We start from the raw sequence: 13633 nt of genomic DNA, 5'->3' as shown, positions 1-13633 counted from the left end.
GATCCCAGTCTTTTGGTACCAGTTGAGACTTGATTTATGACCCAGGATGTGATCTATTCTGGAGAATGTTCCATGTGCACTAGAGAAGAATGTGTATTCTGTTGTTTTGGGATAGAATGTTCTAAATATATTTGTGATGTCCATCTGGTCCAGTGTGTCATTTGAAGCCTTTATTTCCCTGTTGATCTTTTGCTTAGATAATCTGTCCATTTCAGTGAGGGGGATGTTAAAGTCCCCTATCATTATTGTATTATTGCTGATGTGTTTCTTTGATGTTGTTATTAATTGCTTTATATAATTGGCTGCTCCCATGTTAGGGGCAGAGATATTTAAAATTGTTAGATCTTCTTGTTGGGCAGACCCTTTAAGTATGATATAATGTCCTTCCTCATCTCTTATTAGAGTCTTTGGCTTTAAATCTAATTTGTCTGATGTAAGGATTGCCACTCCAGCTTTCTTTTGATGTCCATTAGCATGGTAAATTGTTTTCCACCCTCCCCCCCTTTAAATCTGGAGGTGTATTTGGATCTAAAATGAGTTTCTTGCAGAGAGCGTATCGATGGGTCTTGTTTTTTGTTTTTTGTTTTTTTTTTTAATCCTTTCTGATACCCTGTGTCTTTTTATTGGAGCATTTAGCCCATTTACTTTCAGGGTAACTATTGAAAGATATGAATTTCATGCCATTGTATTGCGTGTAAGTTGAATGTTACTGTATATTGTCTCTGTTCCTTTCTGGTTGGTTAGTTTTAGATTCTCTCTTTGCTTAGAGGACCCCTTTCAATATTTCCTGTAGGGCTGGTTTGGTGTTTGCAAATTCTTTTTGTTTTTCTTTGTCCTAGAAGCTTTTTATCTCTCATTCTATTTTCAATGACACCCTAGCTGGATATAATATGCTTCTCATTCAGTGCTCTGAATATATCATGTCAGTTCTTTCTGGCCTGCCAGGTCTCTGTGGATAAGTCTGCTGCCAATCTAATATTTCTACCATTGTATGTTACAAACCTCTTGTCCCAAGCTGCTTTCAGGATTTTCTCTTTGTCACTGAGACTTGTGAGTTTTATTATTAGATGACAGGGTGTGGACACATTTTTATTGATTTTGAGGGGGGTTCTCTGTGCCTCCTGGATTTTGATGCTTGTTCACTTTGCCAAATTAGGGAAATTCTCTTCTATAATTTGCTCCAATATACTTGCTGCCCCTCTCTCACTCTCTTTTCTTCTTCTGGGATACCAATTATTCTAATATTGTTTCATCTTATGGTATCACTTACCTCTCGAATTCTCCCCTCATGGTCCAGTAGTTGTTTGTCTGTCTTTTGCTCAGCTTCTTTATTCTCCATCATTTGGTCTTGTATATCACTAATTCTCTCTTCTGCCTCATTTATCCTAGCAGTAAGAGCCTCCATTCTTGATTGCACCTCATTAATAGCTTTTTAAAACTTCAACTTGATTAGATTTTAGTTCATTTTTTCCAGAATGGGATTTTATTTCTCTAGAAAGGGATTCTTTGGTATCTTCCATGCTTTTTTCGAGTCTGGCTAGCACCTTGATAATTGTCATTCCAAACTCTGGATCTGACATCTTACTAATGTCTGTATTGATTAGGTCTCTAGCCATTGGTACTACCTCTTGTTCTTTTTTTGAGGTGAGTTTTTCTGCCTTGTCATTTTATCCAGATAAGAATAGATGAATGAGAGAACAAAGTACTAAGAGGGTAGCAATGACCCCAGAAACATATACACTAACAAATTGGAAGAAACCCAAAACGGGGGGTGGGGAAGGGGAGAAAATAGGAAAAAAAAATATATATGTATATACATATATATATATGTGTGTGTGTGTGTGTGTGTATACATACATATATGAATGACTGGTGAATAGAACAGAGCCACACACTTGATTTTGGGTATATTTTGTTCTGTTAGAAGAAACTGCCTCGCAAATTTTAAAGAAAGAAAAACATATATATACAAAAATAAGGGTAAACATGATGAAGGGATGGAATATGACTGTAAAGATGAGAATTAAAAAAGATTCTAAAAAAGGAATTAATAAGAAGTGGTTAAAAAAAAAGAGGAAAGAATGTGATCAGGCTGGAGACTAGAAGAAAGCCATGGTTTAGGGTATATTTTAATCTATTAGAAGAAATTGTATCCCAAGATTTTAAAGGAAAAAACCCTATATGTATACAAAAAATAAGGCTAAATACAATGAAGAGATAAAATAGGACTATAACAATGAAAATTAAAAAGGGTTTTTAAAAAGGTATTGAAAACGTAAAGTAGTTGAAGAATGTTGAAATAGGAAAGAGGAAAAATAAAAAAATAGAATAAGAAAAAGATAAAATTTAAAAAATTTAACTTTGAAGGCTAACATGGGGGAAAAGTCATGAATGCTATGTGTTGCTTTCCCCTAGCTCTGGAGTTCTGCAGTTCTCACTGATAAGTGAACTTGGTCTTGGCTGGATGTTCTTGCTGATCTTCTGGGGGAGGGGCCTGTTGCAGTTATTCTCAAATGTCTTTGCCCAAAGCGGAATTGCACCGCCCTTGCCAGGGGCCAGGCTAAGTAATCTGCTCGGGTTCATCTCGGGAGCTTTTGTTTCCTGAACGCTTTCCATATAGCTTTGGAGGATGGGAATGAAGATGGCGGCATCCTAATCTCCAGCCCCATAGGAGCTGAGAGCTCAGGACCCCACTCCTCAGTCAATCCCTTCTGTCTCCCAGGTCTCTGGCCACACTCCATGCTCACCTAGCCTGTGACTGAGCATTTCTGTCTCTGGCACACGGCCCCTTTTGGAGTCTCCAAACCCAGCAGATTGCTGCAGTGTGCTCCTGTGCCACTTCTCCCAGTGGACGAATGAGGGTGTCTCTCCAGATCTGCCACTTGTGGGGTCCCTGCTTGAAAAGCAGTGGTCTGACTTTGCCTCAGATTATTGGTTTATGGCAACCCCGAGCTGAAAGCTCATTCCTCGGCTCCATCTCTGTAGCTGGCTTCCCTACTCCAATACCTGGAAGTTCTGCCACGCTCAGACACCCCTGGTCTTTCTGTGACCCTGAAGGTTCTGAGACCTGTGAGGATTCTACCACCCCCCACCCCCCACTTAGCCACTGGAGCTATGTCCCTCCTCGTGGCAGACTTCTTAAAGTTCCAATTTTGTGTTCCCCTGCTCTGCTGCTTACCGGGAGCCGGCCCCTACCCCCGCGGTCAATCTTCCTGTGGCTTTGGATTCACTTCTCTGCATGTCCTACCTTCTGGAAAGTGGTCGATTTTTTGTTCCTGAAATTGCTGCTCTTCTTCTCTTCTATCTCCTGTTGAGTTTGTAGGTGTTTAGAGTGGTTTGATAACTATCTAGCTAAACTCTCGGCACCTGATGATGTTTAGGTCTCCTACTCCTTCACCATCTTGCTCCTCTCTCAGCCTAGAGCCCTTTATGGAAAAAGATTTTTTTGGCCCAGTTTGGGTTCAGTGGTAAAGCATACCACTGTCTGTCATTGATGTGGGCATAGGAAAGAACAGAACTCATACCAAAGACTTTCCATCTCACATTTAAGGGCAGTAGGGTCCTTGTCTTTAGGGAGCTTGCATTCAAATGGGGAAAGCATGATTCATGCCAGGAGCAAGAAAATGAGACAAAAAAGTAAAACACAATTAGGAACCCTTGAACAGTAACCATCCAAACAAGTACAATTGACTATAGGGAAGGCTGAGAACTTGCTAAGTACTTGGAGAAGCCAGAATGCCTTTGCTCAGATGGGGTTGATATGCAACGGTTTTCTGGGGCAGTGCGTTTTGAGTTGGATTGGAAGGCAGCCAGGAGACATGGTGTGAAATTGGAGGGGTAGTCTAGATTAAAAGGAATGTGGGTTTCTGGGCGTTTTTTGGCTGTGTTCCCCAAAGTCTCAGCCACCCAGAGTGACCATGCCTGACCTTTGACCTCCCTGCAGTGAGGACGTGTGCAAACGTGGCTTCACCGTCATCATCGACATGCGGGGCTCCAAGTGGGACCTCATCAAGCCCCTTCTCAAGACACTGCAGGAAGCCTTTCCAGCCGAGATCCATGTGGCCCTCATCATCAAACCCGACAACTTCTGGCAGAAGCAGAAGACCAACTTTGGCAGCTCCAAGTTCATCTTTGAGGTGAACCAGACCTCTCTCATAGCTCCCCCTTTCACTTCCCCTTCTGCTACCCACACATTTCTTGCTTCTGCTTCTCTGTGTATCCTATGATATGCTGCATGGCAAGAGCTGATATTTCAGGATTCCTTGACTATTGTGGCCTTACCAGTGAGTCTTAGAAGGAATAAGAGGCCCAAGAGATTGTCCTGGACTCTTAGCCAGTCCATTGAAACATTGACCTTGGCCAGCTGGTGGCTCCCACTCCACGGGCTGTGTGCTCTTGTACTTGCCCTTTCTAAGGCAGGCTGTGGTCATTAATGTGTGAATGGATCTCAGCCTTTGCCCTTGACTTTCTGCCTACCTCTACCCTGCCTGCCCCTGCATCACTGAGTCCCCCTCTCTGTGTCTGCCCCTCACAGACAAGCATGGTGTCCGTGGAGGGCCTCACGAAGCTGGTGGACCCTTCCCAGCTAACCGAAGAGTTCGATGGCTCCCTGGACTACAACCATGAGGAGTGGATTGAGCTACGACTCTCCCTGGAGGAGTTCTTCAACAGCGCTGTGCACCTGCTGTCCCGCCTCGAGGACCTGCAGGAGATGCTGGCCCGGAAGGAGTTCCCTGTGGACGTGGAAGGCTCGCGGCGGCTCATTGACGAGCACACGCAGCTCAAGAAGAAGGTGCTTAAGGCCCCCGTGGAGGAGCTGGACCGGGAGGGGCAGCGGCTGCTACAGTGTATCCGCTGCAGCGATGGGTTCTCTGGGCGCAACTGTATCCCGGGCAGCGCCGACTTCCAGAGCCTGGTGCCCAAGATCACCAGCCTCCTGGACAAGCTGCACTCCACCCGACAGCACCTGCACCAGATGTGGCACGTGCGCAAGCTCAAGCTGGACCAGTGCTTCCAGCTGCGGCTTTTTGAGCAGGATGCCGAGAAGGTAGGAAGGGAGCTGCTGGACCGAGCGGCACTTGGGGGAGGGGGCATGTAGCTTTTGAGGGAAACTTAGGCTGCTAGTCCAACTTCCTGATTAACACTTTTGTGGAAAGCTTTAAAAAAATGTGCCTGCTGGGGGCGCCTGGGTGGCTCAGTCATTGAGGGGCTTACTCTTGATTTCAGCTCAGATTGTGATCTCCAGGTTGTGGGATCGAGCCCCCTGTGGGGCTCCATGCTGAACATGGAGTCTGCCTGAGATTCTCCCTCTCCCTCTGCCCCTCCCTACCTTCCCCCACCTGGCTTGTGCATGCTCTCTCTCTGTCTGTCTCCTTCTCAAAAAAAAAAAAAAAAAAAAAAGGAAAATGTGCCTACTGGTTTGGGCTGATCTATTTCAATCATATATTTGGTCATTGGTCACTGACTTTAAAGCTCTCCTTATATAGTGTTTATTATATTCCAGGTAGTATCCTAAGCACCACGTGTAAATTAACGTAGTTTAATCATCTCAAGAGTCTTAGAAGATAGGTGTATTATCATTATCCCATTTTATAGATGAAGAACCTGGCAAGGTCAATAACAGCCAACCTGAGCAGTACCAGGCAGTTCCATGGTCCACACTTCTGCACTGTTGCACACTGCCCCTGCCAGGGCGTGCAGTGAGTGGGCCAAGCCGGCTCAGCAACAAAAATAATAATACTGTTGCGACTTAGTGATTATTGTCCTGCAGTGTCTTTTACCATTGACAAAGCACTTTCACAGGCGGCGTCTTATTTAATCTGTGCGGCCCTTTGATCCTTGGAGGTGGGTGGTGGTGTCTCTGCTGACAGGCAGGGAAACGGGTGCTTTTTGATCTTGGGGCTATAATGGCAGACTTGACACATGAATCCCGCTTTCTTCCCTTTGAAGTTCAGGGCTCTTCCTTCCATGCCACTTCTTTCTGGAGGTTTTTCCTCAGCTGCTGAGTAGTTTCTCAAGCAAGACCCCATTTTCCCAGCAGTGAATTTTCAAAGCTTTCCCCTTATCAGGGGACATATGAGAAAGTGAAAAAGAAAAATAGAGCATGCCTCTTTGCCAAAGGCACAAAAGTGTCTTCTCTAGATTCTCTCTGAGCTAAAGAAGAGAGTTGACTTCATACATAATAGGCACTTTAAGAAGAGTGAAATGGGTTTTCCTTCTATCAGTTTTCTGGGGAGAACTTATATTTAAATGCATAACACTACTCTTGGTGATACCATGACGTCTCAGTCACCTGTGAGTTTTACAGTGTCTGATATAATGGTTTTGTGTCTTTTAAGAGCCTGTATTGAAAATGTCTCTAGGTATTTGTAAGTAATGAAATCAGGCTACAAAACTGTATAGAATTATGATCCCAATTTATGTGAGAATGCCAACGTAGGTGTAAATGGGAAAAAACTCACCACAGTGCTAATTGTTTTGATTTCAAGGGGCCAGGCTTATGGTTGATTTTAATTTTGCTATTTTTTGTGCTTTCTAATCTTCATAGTTCATAAGCAGATGAAAATCAATACATGTGATTTTTAAAGACTGCATAGCCACTTTCCACAAAGGAACTCTTGAACATCCTGGAAGCCAGTTTTGGGAAGGGACATGTAGAGGGGTTTCTTGCACAAACTTAGGCATTGCAAGGTCTCCCACCGGCCTTCCTGAGGCCTCCTTGCCCAGTGGCCTGGCAGCCAAGGTCCAGTCCTGTCCTGCCCCACCCTGGGAAAGGCACCTGGGACTACAGAATCCCTGTCACTGCTCAGCACATGAGGAGAGACACCAGGGCAGAAGCAGCTGCTCTGTGAAGCCAGAGGCCAGTACTTTAGCTTCTGTGACCAATATTGGAAAGGTCTGGACATCTCCTTTTTACTTGTGGTCTCTTCTGCTTCGGGGCAGGAAATCCGCTTTGCAGTCTGGCTCAGGTGCCTGTTTCAAAGAACCAGGGTCAGAAGGGGAGGCAGGGGACTCAGGTCTGCCTAGAAGTGTTCTGTTGGAAGCATTTCACTGCATCCCTGAAGCTCAAGGTTATGGGAAGCCTTCATAGGGCAGATAGTGCCTCTCTCAAAAACAAAGCAGAACAAAACAAAACATCCAGGCCTCAGAAATCCCCAGGTAGGGAAAGCTGACCTTCTAGAGTCAGCCAAGCACCATCAACCAAGCAGTCATTTCTGCCACACATATATCTTCTCAATTCATGCTCATAGATTCTTATGGTGTATTATTGTCCCCATTTCACAGTTGAAGAAAACTCAGAATGGATGCTGACAGGCGCTAGAAGCTCCAAGAGATGAAGTGTCTTGCCCAAAGTTGCACTGTGGGTTAGACAGAGCATGTAGTGGTTCTGTCTCCCAAGCCCACCCAAACTCTGGCCTAACAGCCCTGCTAGCCATCTGCTCCCAGGGTGGGTGCCTCATGCTACCACTGAGCACTGCCTCAGAGCCCCCTGGGGACTCTCTCCAAGCCCACTTTCTAATGCTCTCTGGACAGCAGGGGATCTTAACCATTCTGTGCTATGGATACAAAGTAATATATAGGCATGCAAAATAATTACTGAAGTACAGTGACTCCATTTTTAAAAATAACAGTAACTTTAATACTTGTTTAGGAACATGTTAAATAGCAAGCTCTATTTGAAGTCTTATAACTGCCTTTCAGGGCAACATGTGTGTCTTTCTGTTGATGTCAGAGGCATGAATATTGCTGACATTAATGTAGTTTGCTGCCTACATTCAGAATTGAAGGGAATGCTGTATTTCAGTTCGAGGCTAGTGAAAATCAAGGCATATTTTTCCCCCCATCCAAGTACACAATCCTCAGTTCTATGCAGGACTCTAAGTTTAGGATCAATATCCCATGGTGTGTTCATACCGTAAAAAGTGTATGTGTGTGTGTGTGTGTTTGTGTGTGTGTGTGTGTTTGTGGCATGTGTGTGGTATGTTGGTGTGTGTAGAGAGGAAGGGGAGAGAATATAAAAAATGAAACAGGGGCAGTGAAGGGAGGATGGAAAAGGGCAGCCCAGGAATATTTTGATATTGAGTCAATGATGAAAACATGGCTCAGGCTTGACCCAGCTGCCACAGAAAATGTGCTGGGTGTGGGGCAGGAGAGAAAAACAGTCCTTTTAAGTTGCTTCAAGATCAATTTGAAATATCTTTGCAGAACCAAGTGCCTCAGCCCTTGACTTATTTGGTGTTTTTGAAGGGGGGTGAGGAGGCTGGCGGTTTGGGGTAAGGGTTGTGTGCACGGATCCACATCTAAACAAGAGTGTGAGGAAATAGTTACTACATGAGCCACTCAGTCTCCTTTCTGGTGGGAGGCTTGTTGGAGGCCTTCATTTCCAGATCTGGGAAACTCTCAGCAAACTGAGGAGACTGGTGACCGCCTAGCTACTATTTTTGTAAGGGGGGTGAGTGCAGAGTCTCCCCGCTGGCCCTGTGGGGTGAGGGCTTGTTTCCCAAGGGCTTGGATAAGAGGTGTTGCTCCCCATTTACCAGCTGGCCTTGGAGAGTGAAGCCATCTTTCCCTCCCACCTTCCCCTGACCTCTGAAATGACTCTTCCTCATCTTGGGGGTAGGGTGGGGAGGGAGCCATTTTCTCTGCCAATTAAACATTTCTGGAGGAGGGACACTTCCACAGATAATTCATAAGGAAGGCCACCCATTCATTTAATAAACTTCTGTTGAGCAGCTGTCATGAGCCCCAAACAAGGCACTGGGATAAAGATAAGTAGGCTAGAATTTGTGCCCTGGGACAGCAAGCTGTCACAAACTCCTAGTTATTATTAGTTATGTCCGCTGTGTGCACTCCCTGCCCTAGGCACAGCCTCCACAGCTGGGGAGTTTTTAGAGAGGAGGGAGGTAATGCTGCAGCTCAGGAATGGTAGGAAACCCTCAATGAGCAAGCTGTGGGAGAACTGGGCAACTGAGAGGTGATTCAAATAGCACTCGATTCATCTTGTCAGATGCACGGCACCTCAGTCCTATGCCCTCCAGTCTGACTCATGGGCCCATCCTCCACTGCACTGCCTGACCACAGCTGGGCCACTCTGCATTAGCGGGTGCAGGTTATGGCTCTCTTTGCAGACCTGTCTCACAGCCACTTGCCCCCACAGCCACCCAGGACCTTGTGCGATGGGGGTGTCTGCCCTGCAGTCACGTCCCACTGCCAGAGAGAAGGGAGGCTTCCTCCCCAGCAGGGGGCAGTTTGTGCTATGAAGGTCCAGTAGACTTGTTCCTCATCCTCTTGTTGCTTCCATGGAGGATCCTTCCAAGCTGCCCCCCAATCCCACCCCATCTTTCCTGGGTGCCTAGGTGCATCTCAGAATGGCAGAGCTGGAAAAGACCTTGAGGTCAAAAAGTCTCCCTTCCGCACAGTGTGAGGAACCCAGCCTTGTCGTCCTGATGACAGCCATTGTGACCTCACAATGCCCAGCAATGTGCCAATGGCAGTGACTCGTATCAGAACATCAGGAAGCTGCTGCACCATCCACCTTGTGGTGTGCAGAAGCCCACCATCTTCCAGTCTTCACGGGAAAGAAGTGCCTTGAAGGGCTCTAGCGTATAACGGACTTACCTGATACAGAAACCTTCACCTACTCTGCTCCTGAATTAATCCTGATGTCCACCCAGGAGGCCCATGCTCTAGTCTTGCCCAAAGCCGTTCCAGAAAGAAGTGTATTCTTTCTGTGGATGGGGCTACTCTGCAGGGCTTCCAGTGTTGGACTCATGCTCATTATTGGTTCATGCAGCACAGGGTTGTTCCATGTGTAAAACTGTGCTTGGAATGTGCTCCAGACCAGACCTTTAGTCGGGAAGGTATCTAGGTTCCCACCTCCTCCATGACCAAGGTGTGTGCTCACGGGGGACCATCACTGTTACTTCAAGGAGACTGGCCTCACCACGCTGCCTGTGGCAAAGTATGCTTTGGAGAGCCAAATTCTGAATGCCTTCCTGCATATTCATTCCTGCATGCCAGAATTCTGTGCACACCTAAGGGTGCCATGTCTGAGCAAAAACAGTTGTACAGGGATTCAGATTCATTATGAGGAGCCACTCTGCCAGTTGGGAGACCTTAGGCACATCTTTCTTCTCTGACCTCCAGTTACGTTCCCACAAAAAATGAGGATGGAGAATTTGGGCTAGCTCAGTGTCTTATGATTTTTCTCCTACTTCTACATCATACTGTCCTCATGAACAACACTTTGTCTTTGTGAGAATGTCTTTGAACGGGAGAAGTCACGTGGCAGGGTGTGTGCGTGGTCATGTCAGAGGCAGGGGTGGTGGTGGTGGTAGAACTCAGGGTTGTCAGGGCATATGTCAGAATCTCCAGACTGAGGGGCGCCAGGGGGCTCGGCTGAGCATCTGCCTTCGGCTTAGGTCATGATGGTCCTAGGATCGAGCCCGGTATTGGGCTCCCTGTTCAGCGGGGAACCTGCTTCTCCCTCTGCCCCTCCCCCACCCACTCATGCTCTATCTCAATCTCTCTCTCAAATGAATAAATAAAATCTTTAAAAAAAAAATCTCCAGATTGATTAAGTTTGATAAAGAGCCCACCCACCCTGCCAAACACCCTGCCAAACACGCCACTTCTTCTTTCAGCCTTGCCATACTAATGATATCTAAGCCTCTTCATAGCTCAGCAATCCTATAACAATTTTTGCCTTCTTGCTATTCATTCTCCCTAAAAATCTAAAGTAGACTTTTCTGTCTTCAAGGTTGTCACCTTGTTTAGTGATGGAATGTAAGTTTTTCTCAGCAAATAGAACCATCATCTGTTGAGCCCTGGTCTTGCTTTAAAAAAAATAAAATAAAATAAAAGACTTCCTGAGCTGCTGCTGCTGAGCTGCCCAGGCTTGTTATGAGAATCGAAAGGCGTGGTGTGTGGAGATGCCGGCACTGGGCTTCCCTTCCCTCCCTGCCATGCTGGTTCAGTCATGCCTTCCTCTCAGTCATTGGGGGCCTGCCAAGACCATGCAGAGTGTCACCGACGCTGTCTTCCAACTGGACTTGCTGTAAATAATTTTCAGTGATCCCTAAATGAAACAAAATCAAGAATTGAGTTTTGCAAGAAGTCGGCAGTTAGAATGTACGTTTGCAGGGGCCAAAGGTCACTAGGTTGTGTGATGCCCTTGGCTGAGGTACAGAGAAGAGTGCCTAGGTCAAATGGGGGTCATAGCTGATGGGTTCAGTTTGGGGGAACAACCACAGGAAAGGTCTCTGGGAAAACAGTCACAGAGGAAAGTGATTCCCCCAGGAGATGGGATTGCCCCCTCCCCATACACCTTCTATATCTGAGACACTTGTCACCTTCTGCTTTGCATAATAGCTCAGTGTGTTTGTCTTATTCTCCTGCACGCATGGGGCCAGAAACACTCCCTACAGTCCATCCAAGAAACACATCTATGCATTTTTATTTTCTTGGAAGTCTGTGTAAACAAAATAATGTGACTTTCATGTTACCATGAGAAAATATTTGTGGGGCCCACTGGGCAAAAGGCATTGTGACAGGTAGCAGGGCTCTGTGCTAAGGGTTACGTGCTTATTGTGTTTCCCTCTTTGTATGTCCTGTTAACCACATTAGCAATTCAGGACATCCCCAGGATGCCCTGTCCCTGGGCAAAGTGTCCACTGCTGTTTCCTGCCCTCTCCCTTCAAGGTATAAACAGTTTTGATCATACCCCAGGGCCCAAAGCAAGACCCATAAGTTGCATCCCGCCTGGAGTGATGAGAACCAGTAGGGCCACTTGTGGAGAAATTCCCCTGCCTCTTCTTCCTGTCAGACACTGGCCCACTGCTGCTTCTCCTCGCCACACTTGCAACCCCCACGCCCCCAAGCCAGCAGTGAGCATGACTCCACACTCATTTGTCAAACTGAAGTACCATTGTAGCAATTATAATACAGAATATTTTTTTTTGAATGTCAGTTTTTCAAGTGTTCTCACACCCCTGACCTTAGAGGTTTTGTGGTCCAGCCCTTCCTTTTATACAGAAAACTTTGACCCAGAGTAGAGACCCACCCAGAGTCCTACAGTTGGTGGTACATCATTTGGTCTCCTACTACTATGTGGGCAGGCCAGGCAGGGGTGAATAGGGCATCATTTCATAGATGGGATAGCTGAGCCTCAGTGAGGTTGGGCAGTGTGCCTGGGAGAGAGCTTGGGGGGCAGGTAGGAAGCTCCACCCCCTCCTCCAACACACATGCGCGCGCGTGTGCGTGCACACACACACACACACACACACACACACACACACACACACACACGCTGACCTTGCCCTGCAGGAGAAAGGGCCCACAGGCCAGCCAGCAACCTAGGAGATGGCCTGAGGGGCTGGGGGGGAATGGAGGGTAGGGGTTCTCACCACTGCTGTAGTCAAAGAGCAAGCCCCAGACAGGACTCCAGGGTGCATGCCCACCAGTCTCTGTGGTTCAGTCCCCTGACCCTTCTTGTTGGGAGGGTGGCTTCAAAGAGCTGCAACCTTGGGGCAGCCAGAGGGCAAGGTCCTTACTTGGCGGTTTGTAATTTCCTGCTGTTTTTAGAGAAAGGCTTTGGTGCCCTCTTGTCCCTGCCCTCCCTCCTCCTGGGGCCTAAATCATGGCCCCCGCACCCTCGACTTACTGGGCTCAGGGTGAGGAAGTGTGTCTGCATCCCGCCCCTACACAGGACACAGTGTCCTGTATTATTTCCAGCCTGCTGGTCCTGGGAATCTCTACTTACTTTTTCTCATTTCCTCCCCTTGAACATTAGAAACATTAGATTCCAAAAATAATCCAAGTCACAGTGTTCTGCAGGCTGCATGTGTGAGTGTGCTCTCCCAAAGCTGTTTTTCTCCTCCTCCCATCCTTTCTCCCTCTCCTGCATTTTCAGCCCCGCTGTATGTGGAGGTCACAGGCCTGCAGAAGACCTGTGGGTGTGGAGAGCAGATAAGAAGAGGCAGGCCTGGGAGGAACTCAAGAGTGGGGGTGAATCAGGAGGACTTCAGTCCCTCCCAGATCGCCCACGTGGGCTGCAAGGGGCAAGACCAGAGAGCCTTCTGTGAATAGCCTGCATATGCAGCCTCAACTTAGGAATGGACCCTACAGAACGTGTGGGCCCCACAGTGACCCCTTAGAACTGAGAATGGGGATACTATGTTAATAATGTTTCCAAAATCCAGGTTGTCACACTGATTCTGCCTGTACCAATTTAGGTGAGCTTGAAAGAGAACGTTCTGATCAGAGGCAGGAGTTGTGTGAAGCCCCGGGAAGTAACTGAGAATCATTGATTTACTCATTTGTAAGCGGACGTTGAGCGTCTCCTATGTGCCAGGTCCTCTGCTAGGTGCCGGGGACCCTGTCTCCCACCCAAGCCCTGGGCAGGGGGAATCATGTAAGGAAGCTTAGGGAAAATCAGGCTTAGCACTGATGGGGTTCCCGATACTTGTAAGAAAAGGATGGCACAGAAATAGTGCCCACTCCAGTGGTTAGAGTCCGGGTAGATATCTAGGTCTCTCTTGCTTACTGGTCAGGAGTTAGGGTTTGGGGGGTGGCTAGTATGTAGTGGGGAGACAGTGGGAGTGGCCCAAGAAGAAAGGTAACCTGTCAGCTCTGC

The 13633-nt window shown here is 47.0% G+C and overlaps 1 protein-coding gene across 25 annotated transcripts in view; it reads left to right on the top strand.

The window, feature by feature from the left end:
• KALRN (kalirin RhoGEF kinase) overlaps positions 1 to 13633 on the top strand; it is a 675882-nt gene that overhangs the window by 226770 nt on the left and 435479 nt on the right. For all 25 annotated transcript variants that reach the window (XM_047734954.1, XM_047734936.1, XM_047734961.1 and 22 more), the window contains exons 4-5: positions 3944 to 4136; positions 4535 to 5047. In XM_047734954.1, the coding sequence (XP_047590910.1) occupies positions 3944 to 4136; positions 4535 to 5047 (706 nt within the window). The remainder of the gene's footprint in view (positions 1 to 3943; positions 4137 to 4534; positions 5048 to 13633) is intronic.

The sequence above is a fragment of the Lutra lutra genome, chromosome 1 (assembly GCF_902655055.1).
Source record: "Lutra lutra chromosome 1, mLutLut1.2, whole genome shotgun sequence".
In the NCBI taxonomy this organism is placed as follows: Eukaryota; Metazoa; Chordata; class Mammalia; order Carnivora; family Mustelidae; genus Lutra; species Lutra lutra.
The sequence above is the reverse complement of the archived record's forward strand: the minus strand, read 5'-3'. Positions and strand labels throughout refer to the sequence as shown.